The sequence below is a fragment of the Solea solea genome, chromosome 16 (assembly GCF_958295425.1).
Source record: "Solea solea chromosome 16, fSolSol10.1, whole genome shotgun sequence".
In the NCBI taxonomy this organism is placed as follows: Eukaryota; Metazoa; Chordata; class Actinopteri; order Pleuronectiformes; family Soleidae; genus Solea; species Solea solea.
Genome location: NC_081149.1, coordinates 1,119,830 through 1,135,236, shown reverse-complemented (window position 1 = coordinate 1,135,236; position 15,407 = coordinate 1,119,830). Strand labels below are relative to the sequence as shown.

The following is a 15,407-nucleotide window of genomic DNA, read 5'->3' as shown; positions in this document are numbered from 1 at the left end:
TAACGTGTCAGGGAACTATGGTGAATCTAACGTGTCAGGGAACTATGGTGAATCTAACGTGTCAGGGAACTATGAGGAAATCTAATGTGTCAGGGAACTATGGGGAAATCTAACGTGTCAGGGAACTATGGTGGAATCTAACGTGTCAGGAAAGTATGGTGGAATCTAACGTGTCAGGGAACTATGGCGAATTCTAACGTGTCAGGGAACTATGGCGAAATCTAACGTGTCAGGAAACTATGGCGGAATCTAACGTGTCAGGGAACTATGGGGAAATCTAATGTTTCAGGGTACTATGGTGGAATCCAACTAGTCAGGGAACTATGGTGGAATCCAACGTGTCAGGGAACTATGGGGAAATCTAACATGTCAGGGAACTATGGGGAAATCTAATGTGTCAGGGAACTGTGGCGGAATCTAACGTGTCAGGGAACTATGGGGAAATCTAATGTGTCAGGGAACTGTGGCGGAATCTAACGTGTCAGGGAACTATGGGGAAATCTAATGTGTCAGGGAACTGTGGCGGAATCTAACATGTCAGGGAACTATGGGGAAATCTAATGTGTCAGGGAACTGTGGCGAAATCTAACGTGTCAGTGAACTATGGCGAAATCCTACGTGTCAGGGTACTATGGTGGAATCCAACTTGTCAGGGAACTATGGTGGAATCCAACGTGTCAGGGAACTATGGTGAATCTAACGTGTCAGGGAACTATGGTGAATCTAACGTGTCAGGGAACTATGGTGAATCTAGCGTGTCAGGGAACTATGAGGAAATCTAATGTGTCAGGGAACTATGGGTAAATCTAACGTGTCAGGGAACTATGGTGGAATCTAACGTGTCAGGAAAGTATGGTGGAATCTAACGTGTCAGGGAACTATGGCGAAATCTAACGTGTCAGGGAACTATGGCGAAATCTAACGTGTCAGGAAACTATGGCGGAATCTAACGTGTCAGGGAACTATGGGGAAATCTAATGTTTCAGGGTACTATGGTGGAATCCAACTAGTCAGGGAACTATGGTGGAATCCAACGTGTCAGGGAACTATGGGGAAATCTAACATGTCAGGGAACTATGGGGAAATCTAATGTGTCAGGGAACTGTGGCGGAATCTAACGTGTCAGGGAACTATGGGGAAATCTAATGTGTCAGGGAACTATGGCGGAATCTAACGTGTCAGGGAACTATGGCGAAATCTAACGTGTCAGGGAACTATGGCGAAATCCTACGTGTCAGGGTACTATGGTGGAATCCAACTTGTCAGGGAACTATGGTGGAATCCAACGTGTCAGGGAACTATGGTGAATCTAACGTGTCAGGGAACTATGGTGAATCTAACGTGTCAGGGAACTATGGTGAATCTAACGTGTCAGGGAACTATGAGGAAATCTAATGTGTCAGGGAACTATGGGGAAATCTAACGTGTCAGGGAACTATGGTGGAATCTAACGTGTCAGGAAAGTATGGTGGAATCTAACGTGTCAGGGAACTATGGCGAAATCTAACGTGTCAGGGAACTATGGCGAAATCTAACGTGTCAGGAAACTATGGCGGAATCTAACGTGTCAGGGAACTATGGGGAAATCTAATGTTTCAGGGTACTATGGTGGAATCCAACTAGTCAGGGAACTATGGTGGAATCCAACGTGTCAGGGAACTATGGGGAAATCTAACATGTCAGGGAACTATGGGGAAATCTAATGTGTCAGGGAACTGTGGCGGAATCTAACGTGTCAGGGAACTATGGGGAAATCTAATGTGTCAGGGAACTGTGGCGGAATCTAACGTGTCAGGGAACTATGGGGAAATCTAATGTGTCAGGGAACTGTGGCGGAATCTAACATGTCAGGGAACTATGGGGAAATCTAATGTGTCAGGGAACTGTGGTGGAATCTAACGTGTCAGGGAACTATGGTGACTTTTTTGTGGTGCCTACCACAAAGAATGTAAACACTCTTTTCCTCTTTCTTGAGGTGTTTTCTTCCACATGTGCAGTGTGGTTGACTGCACAGATTTGTTGTGCACAGGAAGAGTCTGTGATAGGAGAGAAGTGAGTGGGAAAGAGAGAGAGACACCCAGACAAACAGAGAGAGAGACACACAGACGAACAGAGAGAGAGACAGGTACAGGTTAACAACATAACATTCATTTCAACAATGAGTCCAAAATCTATAATTGTTAACAATCACATGTGAATCCACCACGAAGGAGCACGCCATCCCTGGGCCTGCCCACAACCCAGGCCCATAACTAAATACATGTTTGTGTTTGCAGAGGTCAGTACTACACATTCTACAGGATTCAGCTGTCTGTCTATAAAGAGTGTTCAGTCCAAAGACATTTCTCCAGACTTCAGTGATGAACTTGGATCCACAGACACAGAGTGAGTTTGAAGATGATTCAGCTGTTAGACAGCTGTTAGTAAAACTGCTTTCTCCTTCCACCATGGACATGGAATGAGCTGCAAAACACTATTTCACTACAGACACTGCCTTTTTGAAGGCTTCAGATTAAGGAACCTTGTTGGTATGGCCTGTGTGCTTCTGCACTTTACTTTATTAGATCTCTCTTTTAACTTTTATATTCTGTTGTGACTTTTGTATCTTAAGTTGACTAGTTTCTGTAACTATTTGTAATATTTATGCTGCTATCTGGACCAGGATAACAGCAGTCACTTTCTCTCCATATACTTTACTCTTACTCATCTCGTGTCTCTGGTTACTTCAAACCTTTCCTTTTTGAGTGTGACTGCAAATCAAAGCACACATGACTGCAGTAATCACTAAATGTCTTTACAGAGAGAAGAGGACGAGCAGTGTTTCTGAGGAGTCGTCCTGCTGTACTTTGTGTAAACAAGCTCTGAAGGATCCTCTCTCTACCAGCTGTGGACACTGCTTCTGCAGACAATGCATCAACTCATACTGGGATCAGACGGCTTCATCTGGACCTTCCTCTTGTCCCCAGTGTGGACCAAGATCCAGAACCAAACCTGGACTGCAGATAGTCAGTCAAACCAGTACCACAGAGAGTAAGGGCCTTCTATACTTTTCACTTCCATGTCTGTGGAGAGTTGCACATACATTCTTCTCAGCCAGGTATCATGTCACTCTGGTGTTTCATGTCACTCCTGTGTTCCATGTCATACTGGTGTTTCATGTCACTCTGGTGTTCCATGTCACTCTGGTGTTTCATGTCACTCTGGTGTTTCATGTCACTTCTGTGTTCCATGTCGCTCTGGTGTTTCATGTCACACTGGTGTTTCATGTCACTCCTGTGTTCCATGTCACTCTGGTGTTTCATGTCACTCCTGTGTTCCATGTCACTCCTGTGTTCCATGTCACTCCCATACACATAAGTATGTGTATGGGTGGTGCGTCGCGACTGACTCTAGATCAGCTTGGAAGGTGGTTTACAGCGAACCCCTGCCGGGACCTTGCCGCGGACATGTGCACTCGCTGCGGCTTCTCCCGCCCGCCTGCCCCCGGCGCGACTGTCGATCGGAGCAGACTGTCGTCAGTGCGCCCTGACAGTGTCGTGTCATCAGGACGAGGAGCGTAAATCATCTTGAAACACGGACCAAGTCATTTTTAGGTTTTGATTGTCCCTCTGTCTGGGCCCCCCCCCCCCCCCCCCGCCAATCGGGCCCTAGGCACGTGCCTAGTTTGCCTTTGCGTTAATCAGGCTCTGACTCTGGTGTTCCATGTCACTCTGGTGTTTCATGTAACTCCAGTGTTTCATGTCACTCCAGTGTTTCATGTCACTCTGGTGTTTCATGTAACTCCAGTGTTTCATGTCACTCTGGTGTTTCATGTAACTCCAGTGTTTCATGTCACTCCAGTGTTTCATGTCACTCTGGTGTTTCATGTCACTCTGGTGTTCCATGTCACTCTGGTGTTCCATGTCATTCTGGTGTTTCATGTCACTCTGGTGTTCCATGTCACTCTGGTGCAGAGGTTGCGCTAGACTTTTTCGTTGTCTGTCATTTTGACTGACAGGGTCATAAAAATCCCGTCATAATCAATTTTTACCGGTCACTTTAAATGATAATAATGACATATTAAATTGCATTGTTCATATTGCAGTGGAATATGAACAGTTCACCTGTGGCCTAAACGCAGTCTCACACCTTCCTCCCGGTCCACATGGACTTAAATCGCGTGCCTGCTTGCGCGTGGTGGGAAATCCCGCAACATGCGCTCCTTCTGCACCAGTGGATCAGCTGCACCGGTCACAGACGCGCTCCAAAGCCTCCTGTCCATAGCTCTTTAACACGCTGTCAGCACTACAAGGATAGCGAGATGCATTGAGTACGGTGTCCAGGTCAGAAATTATGCTCAGATGCTCCGATGGGAATCTTTATTTTGTCGCACAACATTTTTCTATCCGCCCTCCTCAGCCAGGAGAACTCCCGCTCCCACTGAACTCGCCTAACCTCCTTACTGCCGCTTCCTCGCTCCGCTGAGGCCAAGGGCTGAGTTTGTCCTTCATCTGCATCTATCCCTCTTTTTTCACCTCTTTTATCAACATAGTTTTTAGGGCTGTGAATTGCAATCTGTCAAAATGACGGATAGCTCTCAGATTTTTCCAGCACCGTTTTAAAAAAACGGTCAATGACGGAAAATATTCGGTTAACACGACCCCTGCTCTGGTGTTTCATGTCACTCTGGTGTTCCATGTCACTCTGGTGTTCCATGTCACTCTGGTGTTCCATGTCACTCTGGTGTTTCATGTCACTCTGGTGTTTCATGTCACTCTGGTGTCGCTTGTCTTTTCTGTGGATGATGTAAATAAACAGTGGGTTCTCTTTCTTCAGTCTGACTGTGTTTCTTGTCTTTCAGCAGATGTTGGTCTGCAGGAGGCTTTAGATGAACATAGGATCAGTCTGAGGAAGAGATGTGAACGAGTGACTGAGGGAACTGAGAAAACAGACAGTAGAATCCTCCTCAACAAGATCTTCACTGAGCTTTACATCACAGAGGGACTGAGTGAAGATGTCAATGTCCAACATGAGGTGAGGCAACTTGAAACAGGTTCCAAGATCATCCATGACACTCCGATCAAGTGCTGTGACATATTTAAAGCCTTACCTGACCAGCAGAGACACATTAGAGTTGTCCTGACAAATGGTGTTGCTGGTGTTGGAAAAACCTTTGCAGTGCAGAAGTTCACTCTGGACTGGGCTGAGGGCTTGGAAAACCAGGATGTGAATCTGCTGATTGTGCTTTCGTTCAGGGAGCTGAACCTGATCAAAGATAAGCGGTACAGTCTTCTTATGCTGCTCCATGTTTTCCATCCAACATTACAGAAGGTCACAGCAGAAAAGCTTGCTGTCTGTAGACCTTTGTTCATCTTTGATGGTCTGGATGAAAGCAGACTTTCACTTGATTTTAAGAGCAGGATGGTTGTCTCTGGTGTCACACAGAAGTCACCAGTCAACCTGCTGCTGACAAACCTCATCCGAGGCAATCTGCTTCCCTCGGCTCTCATCTGGATAACTTCTCGACCTGCAGCAGCAAATCAGGTCCCTCCTACATGTGTTGACAGGATTACAGAAGTAAGAGGCTTCACTGATGCCCAAAAGGACGAGTACTTCAGAAAGAGATGCAGTGATGTAGATCTGTCCAGCAGAATTATCTCACACATCAAGACGTCCAAGAGCCTCCACATCATGTGTCAAATCCCAGTCTTCTGCTGGATCAGTGCTACAGTTCTGGAACACATGTTGACCACACAGCAAAGAGGAGAGCTGCCCAAGACCCTGACAGACCTGTACTCACACTTCCTGCTGGTTCAGACAAAGAGGAAGAAGAACAAGTATGATAAAGGACAAGAGTTGATAGAGGCTGACAGGGACTTTCTTCTGAAGCTGGGGAGGCTTGCGTTTGAACAGCTGGAAAAAGGAAACATCATATTCTACCAAGAAGACCTGGAGAGGTGTGGCCTTGATGTGACCAAGGCCTCAGTGACTTCAGGAGTTTGTACTGAGATCTTCAAAAAAGAGTGTGTAATCTTTCAGAAAACTGTCTATTGCTTTGTTCATCTGAGCATTCAAGAGTTTCTGGCTGCAGTCTACATGTTCCACTGTTTCAACAGGAAGACAGAGGTGCTGAGAGGATTTCTGGGAAAAGAAAAACCAGAGTCTGTCCTTAACAAGGTTTTCAATTATTTAGGAAAGTCTGATAACAGTGAGCTGTCACTTGAGGACTTCCTGCAGAGAGCAATGGAGAAATCCTTCAGAAGTAAAAATGGCCACCTGGACCTTTTTGTTCGATTCCTTCATGGCCTCTGTCTGGAGTCCAACCAGAGAATCCTAAGAGACCTGCTGGAAAGTACAGATAACAGTCCAGAGATGGTTCAAAGAGCCATCTGCAACCTGAAGAAGATGAACAGTGATGACATTTCTCCTGATAGAAGCGTCAACATCTTCCACTGTCTCATGGAGATGAATGACCAAACAGTTCATGAGGAGATTCAAGAGTTTCTGAGGTCAGATTACAAATCAAAGAAGGAACTTTCTGAGATCCACTGCTCAGCTCTGGCCTACATGCTGCAGATGTCAGAGGTTCTGGATATTTTGATCCCAATTAACTACAACACATCAGTGGAAGGACGTCGGAGACTGATCCCAGCTGTGAGGAACTGCAGGAAGGCTCAGTAAGTCCAGACATGATGATCATTTAGTGCAAATTAAACTATTCACTGTGCCATTCACCTGATATCACTTCTGATTGACTCCAGCCAAGTCTTATAACTGTCACATCGTGGAGAAGTGATTAGCGATTATTAAAAAATCCCGGGTTCACAATTCTACATGTTCTCCCTGTGTGTGCTTGGGTTTTCTCCAGGTTTTCCTGTTTCCTGCCACATTCCAAAAACTGCAGAGGTTAATTGGACACTATATCGCTCATAGGTGCACTGGTCTATCTATTTGCTATAGCTCATATCTTTGAGGGTCACAGGGAGGGTGGAGGGATGCTAACAGTGTAGAATAAAATGATCCTCAGTTATGAATAGTGTTCTAGATGTAGTAGATAAAAGCAGAATAGCATAGATCAGCTTTCGTACTTCTTACTAACCAAAGGTCAGTGTCATGCTGCTCTATATACGACATGAGACATTCATTCATTCATTCTGATCTTATCACACTGACAGGTGAGAGGCATTAGCCTCTAGTGACCATGATGCATGCTTTTATTTTGAAACCAATTTTTGTCCTCAATTTACATACGTGTGTGCGTTTGCATGTGATTGTGCGTCAGTGTGTTTACTTTGTGGAGAACAAGTTGCTGAATCAAATTTTGAAAACTGGAATTGAAAATGCCATGAGTATGGGTTAGCTATTATTTGGGTGAATTTTGATTAAATAAAAAATATAATGTTAACATTAATTCTGACCAGTCGCAGCCAAATCAATACAATTTACTGCTTTTTATAAAGAGATAAAATGATTGTCTGAATTCACTGTTACAGTTTGATTGTTTTCTCCGATGATTATAGACTTATTGTTTGTGGAATCTCAGAGAGTGACTGTGAAATCGTGGCCTCAGCTCTGAGCTCCAGCCCCTCCCATCTGATGGAGCTGTATCTGAGTGGAAACAAGTTGCAGGATTCAGGATTGAAGCGACTCTGTGCTGGACTGGAGAGTCCCAACTGTAGGCTGGAGACTCTGACGTGAGTTTATTATTTATTGTCAGCGAGAACAGCAGCTATGCCAGCAGCCCTTCAGTAGAATATGAGGGTCTATGGTAAATACAGACCCATGACTTTGGCTGGATCATGTGTGAGATTATAGGATGGTGTTTTCTGTAACAACATGGCCTGTCATCCATGGTCAGTCAACACATTCCTGATGGCTGTCCATGTGTGTGTGTGAATGAGTGTGAACGATGTGTGATAGCACTAATGTGTGTGAATGGTCAAAGTAGTGTCGTGTCGTGTCGTACTGTATCTGATGATTTCAGTGTGTAATCAGGTTGGTGGACTGTAGCTTATCAAAGGTCAGCAGTGCTTCTCTGGCCTCAGCTCTGAGATCCAACCCCTCTCACCTGAGACACCTGGAGCTGGGTGACAACAGGCTGCAGGATTCAGGAGTGAGGGAGCTCTGTGGTTTTCTGGAGAGTCAGCAATGCCAACTGAAGATTCTGGGGTGGGTTTACTGACGTAGATTAACCTCAAGGAGTATGATGCTGCATCCTGTCCTTGGGTTGCATAGTTTTGCTATAATTAGCTTGTTCTGTTTGAGGTTGCATTGCTTGATGCAGCAGTGTTAAGTGACGTGCGTAAATCATCCAACTGATTTTGACTAAATGCAGATTAAACTGAGTTCACATGTTAACCTGTGAGTGGTTATGTTGTATGTCCATGTTTCATTCTTCATTCAGATTGGTGAGCTGTGGTTTGTCAAAAACCAGCTGTGCTGCTCTGACCTCAGCCCTGAAATCCAACCCCTCCCATCTGAGAATCCTGGACCTGAGCTCAAACAAGCTGCAGGATTCTGGAGTGAAGGAGCTGTGTGGTTTCCTGCAGAGTCCACAATGTAAACTGGAAAATCTGGGGTCAGTTCATTATCCTCACACTTGAATGAACTTAAATGTTCATTAAACAAGTGTTTTTCTTGTTGATACATATTTCCAGAACTATTCCTTTAGTTTCAGGTCAGTAGGGGAAGTGTGCGGGGTAATGTGATACATTTTTTACATTTGCTTCCCTCTTGACAAGCTAAAATTATATATCAGTAAAATGGACACATTTCCCATTAATTCAGGATGTTTCCTAGCTATGGAAATGATCAGAATGTCTTCAGGACAAAGGGCAATGAAAATATGATTGTTTTTAAAAAAAAGTGGTATTGTGTCTCATTTACCCCAGTTTAGGGGTAAACAGAGACCAGAGAAATCAAGGGGGTGAACCACTTACTTTTTACACTTTAAAACTACCATAACAACACATGTTGTAACAATTAGAATCCTGACAGCTAGATTGACAATCACACGTTCCAAAACTAATGTCGGACAAGTAACAGAATCATGGGAATTGGTCAATTAAGCAAATTTTTTTTTAAACATTTTAAAGTAACCTTTAGAGCCAGCTAGTGTCTATGGGTCAGAGCAAAGGACAATCAGAACCAGCTAATACACAGTCTGGGGCTCACAACATAGGACCATCAGAACCAGCTAGAACAGCCTGGGACGCAGGACACCTGGATTAGAACATCAGCCTACTCTACACTCCAGCCCTGAAGGTTACAGGGAAAGGTTACAGGGATATTGTTGTTGTTCTGCATATTCAAATGCCAGTTCACAACACTTAACTGGAGCAAGGCCATGGAACTGGTCAGCTAGTTGTTTCAAGTGTTTGGCAAGCTCCTCCTCCATCTTATCTGTGAATATTCTCTTTGCCTCAGCTACTGCACTCCAGGCTACTGATTTTACTACCCCTTTCTCTTTGTTCTTTATGAATCTTTGTAGGGTGGTCTTGTCAATATTTCTATCCCTTCCAGCTTTTCTTAAGGACTTCTTTCCTTGCATGACCTCAGCAGCTGCACTCTCCATCTCTGTGAGGGTTGTTTGGCCCCAGGTTGTCTTCCTGGTGTAGTTTCTTGGCATGATGGCTTTTCTACAATGTTTATGACATTAAAAATAAAACATATGTAATGTAATATTACACTAAAATATGTTTAAAGGGGACATATTATACCCTATTTCCCCAATTAAAATAGTTCCCTGGTGTCCTAATGAACATGTCTGTGACATGCTTTGGTCAAAATACCATAAGGATGAAGCACCATAGCAGTTCAATAACCCTGCTAAACCCGCCCCTTTCAGAACGCTCTGTTTTGTGCATGGTCCCTTTATATGTAAATGAGACCCAGGCAAACACACACCCACTTCTTCCAGGGGGTTTCTAATTTGTCCTTTTTACTGCGCTCACTCGCTCAGCTCCTGTTCCCTCCACTCCTTTCCTCTCCCCCTCCCTCTACTAGTTCTCTGACAATATCAACATGGCAGCGAGAGTGTCGTCACAGGAAGAGATCAAGCTGAACACTGCCGAACTGTAAATCAGTTAAGAACACTTAGGGACAGGGATTGCCACCACTGATCGCTGCATAAACTGCCGCTGTATGTGACTGTATCAGACTGAGTCGGTGCTCCGGTCATGGAGGACGTACTGAACAAATATTTTTGTTATATTATACGTGTCAGAATGGTCAGTTATGAGCTCTATGTGACCTTTTCTTAAAAATGTGTTTGTACGTTGGTGAAATACGGTCGCTGACCGCAGTCTGATGCGAAGTGGTGCGAACACACGTTTGCTGACTTTATCCGGCACATTAGCTTCATATATAAAATCCTCTGAGGCTGGAAGTTTGTGTACAACACTGTGCTCCACTGTGCAGCCACCAACAGCACACTTGTCCCTCCACGTTGACATAATACCGCTCTTCCTCCCTCGCCTGCACTCTCGCATTTTATAGGGACATGGTGGAGCTAAGGTGGAGCTAAGGTGGAGCTCTCGAAGTAAACTTACTGGTGGGCGGTAACATTTGCGGTGAAATGCGCATGCTGCCATCATAAGCGCAGGGAATTCAACATCGCGTGTTTTATCGCTTATACTTACACTAAGGGGGACCCCGAAAAAAGGACTGAGTATACTTTTTCCACACTTTGGCGACTGGTAGGGCCTCCAGAGTCCCATATATAAGTATTAAAATGATTAAAAAGTTGATTTTGCATAATATGTCCCCTTTAAGACTAAACTTAACTTGTGTTTCATGGTGGGGTAAAGTGTCTCACATACCAATTAGGAGACATAAAGACATAAAAAACAGGCTTTCCACAATAAAGCTCAACAATAAGTGTCCATCAATAATCCACGCTCAAATCTTCTTTCTTCCTGAATCATATATATGACTCAAAGGCCCACAGTGTCACTGGTCAAAGTCAAACAGTCAAAATCCAGCAAGATGAGTCTAGTAACAGTCCAAAACAAAGTCAAAGAAGTCACAACTGAAGCCAGCATGTCCTCAAATGGCTTCAGCCTCCTGCAGCAGGCAAACTTTCGTGATAGGCCGGTCCAAGCAGCTGCTCCGGGTTTTAATCCGCAACCACACGAACGAATCCTCTTCGGTCCGGGAAGGTTTGTATCACTCGTCCCACCGGCCAAGAGTTTCGAGGCGCTATGCTGTCCATGATGATGACAAGGTCTCCCACGACAAGGTTCCTCTTCACCCCTATCCATTTCTGCCGCTCCTGCAGCTGAGGCAAATATTCCCTGACCCATCTCCTCCAAAACAAGTCAGACATATATTGAACCTGTTTCCACCTCCTATGTGCATAAATGTCTGAAGGCTCAAACACTCCTGGTGGCAATGTTGGTGAGGTCTTTAACAGTAGCAGGTGATTTGGTGTCAGCGCTTCCAGGTCATTCGGATCCATGGAGGCCTTAGTGATTGGTCTGCTGTTCATTATGGCTTCAATCTCACAAAGCACTGTGTGAAGGCTTTCTTCATTCATGTTTTGTACTTTCAGGGTTGAATTAAGAACCTTTCGAACAGACTGTATTAACCGTTCCCAAGCTCCTCCATGATGAGAGCCAGCAGGTGGATTAAAGTTCCATTGGATCCCCTTTTGAAGCATAACATCGTGGATCTGCACCTGATTCCACTGTTCGATGGCCTTCCTCAACTCTCGTTCTGCTCCTACGAAGTTCGTTCCATTGTCAGAGCGTAGCTCCCGAACTTGTCCTCTCCTGGCAATGAAACGCCTGAGTGCATTAATAAAAGAGTCGGTGTCCAACGATGATGCAACTTCAATGTGCACCGCTCTGCTGGCGAGGCAAGTAAACAAAACACCATACCTCTTTACCATGCTCCTTCTACTTTTAACCTCAAAAGGTCCGAAGCAGTCAACTCCCACACAAGTGAATGGTGGTTCATCAGGGACAATTCTTTCATGAGGCAAATCTGCCATCTGCTGGTGACCTGGCAGAGCATTCCGACGGCGACAGATGATAGACTTAGCTAGCACTCTCCTCATAGCTGAACCCACACCAGGTATCCAGTATCTCTCTCTCAGTTTAGACAGCATATGGTTACGGCCACTTCCTGATGTACGTGTCTAAGTAAGAGCTCTGAGATGTGAAGATCTTTCGCTAGGATTATAGGATGTTTCTCTTCCATAGGCAAAGACAATCTACTGAGCCGACCACCAACTCTCAGGATTCCATCTTGCAACTGTGGACAGAGCTTATGGAGGTGACTGGACTTCTTAACAGGCTGCTCTTTCCCCAAACTAATCAGCTCTTCAGAAAATCTCTTTCACTGGCAGAACTTGATGACAGCTAGCTCAGCCTGGTCCAGGTCTTTCACTGTGAGACACCTGTGCCCTGATGTCCTCCTAAAATCCTTCATCTGCCTTTCCACGGAGGATGCCTGTTGTTCCTTACTGATGTCAGACTGCGTAAAGGTCAGATATAACTGTCTTCTCTTCTTTACACAGGACATAAGCCAGCTTTTAATCCTCAAGAGCCATGCCACTGATTTCTTTAGATTTCTCCAGGAGGAAAAGTACTCAATCAAGCGAGTTACAGGTTCTTCCCTGGCCTGGACAACATTCACTGCAACACTTTTGACCTCAGGATCGCCAATTGAAAGGTGATGGAGGTCTTCCTGGTCAACAGGCCATTCACTCTCAGCCTGCAAAAGAAAGTGAGGCCCTGACACCCATGTAGCATCCCCAATGAACGCATCAACTTTCACGCCTCTAGAGGCTATATCTGCTGGATTGCTGCTGGTGTCCACATACCTCCATTGAGAAGAACAGGAAACCTTGAGGATTTGTGAGACCCGGTTTGCGACGAAGACTTTGAACCGTGAAGTCTCATTCCACAAGATCCATCTGTAATTCCTTCCTCCAAAGCACGTCAATGCGACTGGCCATAGTTGCAGCGATAAGCTCCATCCTAGGGATTGTAACACATTTCAAAGGAGCTACTCGAGCCTTTCCCATTACAAATGCACTGTGTACTTCAGAGTTCTTGGTTTTCAGCAGGAGGTAAGTCACTGTTCCATACCCGTGTTCACTGGCATCACAGAAATGATGTAACTGGGCTGAAGTAACTTCTCCAAAGCCTGGTGGCTTCATACATCTGCCAACCTCAAATCAGTCCAACAGATGCAGCTGCTGCAACCACTTCAAACATTCTTTAGAGACTGACTCAGGCACGGTGTCATCCCAGCCTATCCCTCTCCTACACAGTTCTCTCAGCATCTTCTTCGCTGTTAAAACTACAGGGCTCAGCATTCCAAGGGGATCGTAAATGGAGCTAACAGTTGAGAGGATTCCTCTTCTGGTAAGTGGTCTATCCTTAAGTACAATCCTGAACTTAAAGGAGTCTGATTTAATGCTCCATTCCACACCCAGCACTCTCTCCACAGGTAGTGAGTCCAGCTCCATGTCCAACCCTTCAATGCCCTTTGCTCTGTGATTCTCTGCGATGGCTTTCAGCACTCCAGGCCTATTACTCATCCACTTTGTGAGAGCAAATCCACCCTTGGAACACAAAGAGACCAGGTTCCTGTAAAGCAACACTGCTTCCTTCTCCGTGGCCACTGACACGAGGCAATTGTCCACATAAAAGCAGTGCAATAACTTATTCACTGTTTCCTCGTTGTAGAGATGCCCATAGTCCTCTGCACACTTTCTGAGCGCAAAATTGGCACAACTGGGAGATGATGTTGCCCCAAACAAATGCACCTTCATCCGATGCTCTGTGGGTAGTTGGTTTATATCCCCGTTTGGCCACCAGAGGAATCTGAAGAGGTCTCTGTCATCAGGAGGGACCTGTACCTGATGGAACATGGATTAGATGTCGGCCATGATCACAATTGGTTCCCTCCTAAATCGGGTGACCACTCCAATCAGAGAGCTGGTAAGATCAGGGCCCTGCAGAAGTTATGCATTCAGTGATGTTCCTTGATATCATGCTCCACAGTCAAACACAACTCTGATCTTCCGTTTGGTGGGATGGTAAACTCTGTGATGTGGTATGTACCATAATTTTCCATCGCCACGGTCCAGCTCCTCTTCGGGCACCTTCTCTGCATAACCTTTAGCCAGAAGGTCACTTATAAACACGTTGTAGTCAGTGTGAAAAGTTAAATCCTTCTGAAACCTTCTTTTCAAACAACACAAGCGCTGCTCAACAATTTTCTTATTATTTGGCATGCTAATGTCAATGTTCCTCAAAGGTAACGGAATCTGGTAATGCCCCTCCACCTGCTTTACTGAGCTAGTGACAAACTCCAGGAACCTTTGATCTTCTCTGGACATTGCGGGTTGCTCATCAACGCTGCTTTCAGGGAAGTCATTCTTAAACTGTTGCTGCCAGAGGACATCCAGGTTCATGACTGAAACTCTGTTCACAGTTATTTGTGGATACTCCCAGTTAACAGTCTCTCCACTGTTTCCTGTCAGTGGACCATTAACTGTCCAACCCAGCAAGGTACGGATAGCATATGGTCCATCATTCACACTACACACCACCTCCAGTGGTTCCAGTGCTTTAGGAACATTGGTTCCTATAAGTAGCTCTATGCCTGCCTCGCTCTGAGGTAAGTGAATGCGTTTCAGATATGACCATTGTTTAATATCCTTTTCAGTAGGGATATTTCCTCTGTGCACAGGCATGGACTCTTGCGTGTAAGCGCTTGGCAGCTCGAGAAAATTGTCCCCCTCCAGTGCTGCAACCTCCAGTCCTGACACGATGTTACTGCTTACGACTTTCTCCTGGCCCATGGTTCGAAGGAGAATGTGCCCCTTCCTCCCTGTGAGGTGGAGCTTTTGCATTAAACGGTCAGTGCAAAACACTGCAGTACTCCCCTCATCCAAGAAAGCGTAAGTTATGACAATTTTGGTTTTCCTTTGTTAGATTTAACCTGGACCGGAACAATTGGCAGTTTGCAGTCCTGGTCTCCAGCCCCTGTAAGACCACTTGACACCAGGGTGTTGTCAACATGCAGCTCTGGTCTCCTCTCCGTCTGCTCAGAATCAATAACGAGTTCCTTATGAAGTACAGTGGGATGTTTAAGGCTACACCTTGAGCAAGAAATCCTTTTCCGGCAATCTTTACTGGTGTGTCCTGTACACAAGCAGCCAAAACAGATGCCATTTTCCTTTAAGAAGCCTATTTTCCTCTCATGAGGCATTCTTCCCATCTGTACACATACATCCAATGTGTGTTCTCCTCCACAGCAGATGCATGCTTTCCTTCCCGTTTGTTTGATTTCCCTTTCTTTCCTTACAGACTGATGTTTGTTCTCCACATGGCCTACAGTGGTAGCAAAACTGCTTCCTTTGTTTCCAGGACGAAACTGTGGCTTGGGTTTGTTTGTTCCTCTATTTATGT

The 15,407-nt window shown here is 45.2% G+C and overlaps 1 protein-coding gene across 2 annotated transcripts in view; it reads left to right on the top strand.

The window, feature by feature from the left end:
- LOC131475916 (NLR family CARD domain-containing protein 3-like) overlaps positions 1-15,407 on the top strand; it is a 29,358-nt gene that overhangs the window by 8,206 nt on the left and 5,745 nt on the right. Inside the window, exons 4-10 of one of the 2 annotated variants that reach the window (XM_058654303.1) lie at positions 2,030-2,125; positions 2,277-2,385; positions 2,801-3,030; positions 4,844-6,656; positions 7,500-7,673; positions 7,975-8,148; positions 8,384-8,557. In XM_058654303.1, coding sequence (XP_058510286.1) covers positions 2,030-2,125; positions 2,277-2,385; positions 2,801-3,030; positions 4,844-6,656; positions 7,500-7,673; positions 7,975-8,148; positions 8,384-8,557 — 2,770 coding nt within the window. Of the gene's footprint in view, positions 1-2,029; positions 2,126-2,276; positions 2,386-2,800; positions 3,031-4,840; positions 6,657-7,499; positions 7,674-7,974; positions 8,149-8,383; positions 8,558-15,407 lie in introns of both variants that reach the window. The other variant, XM_058654302.1, reaches the window with a different exon arrangement.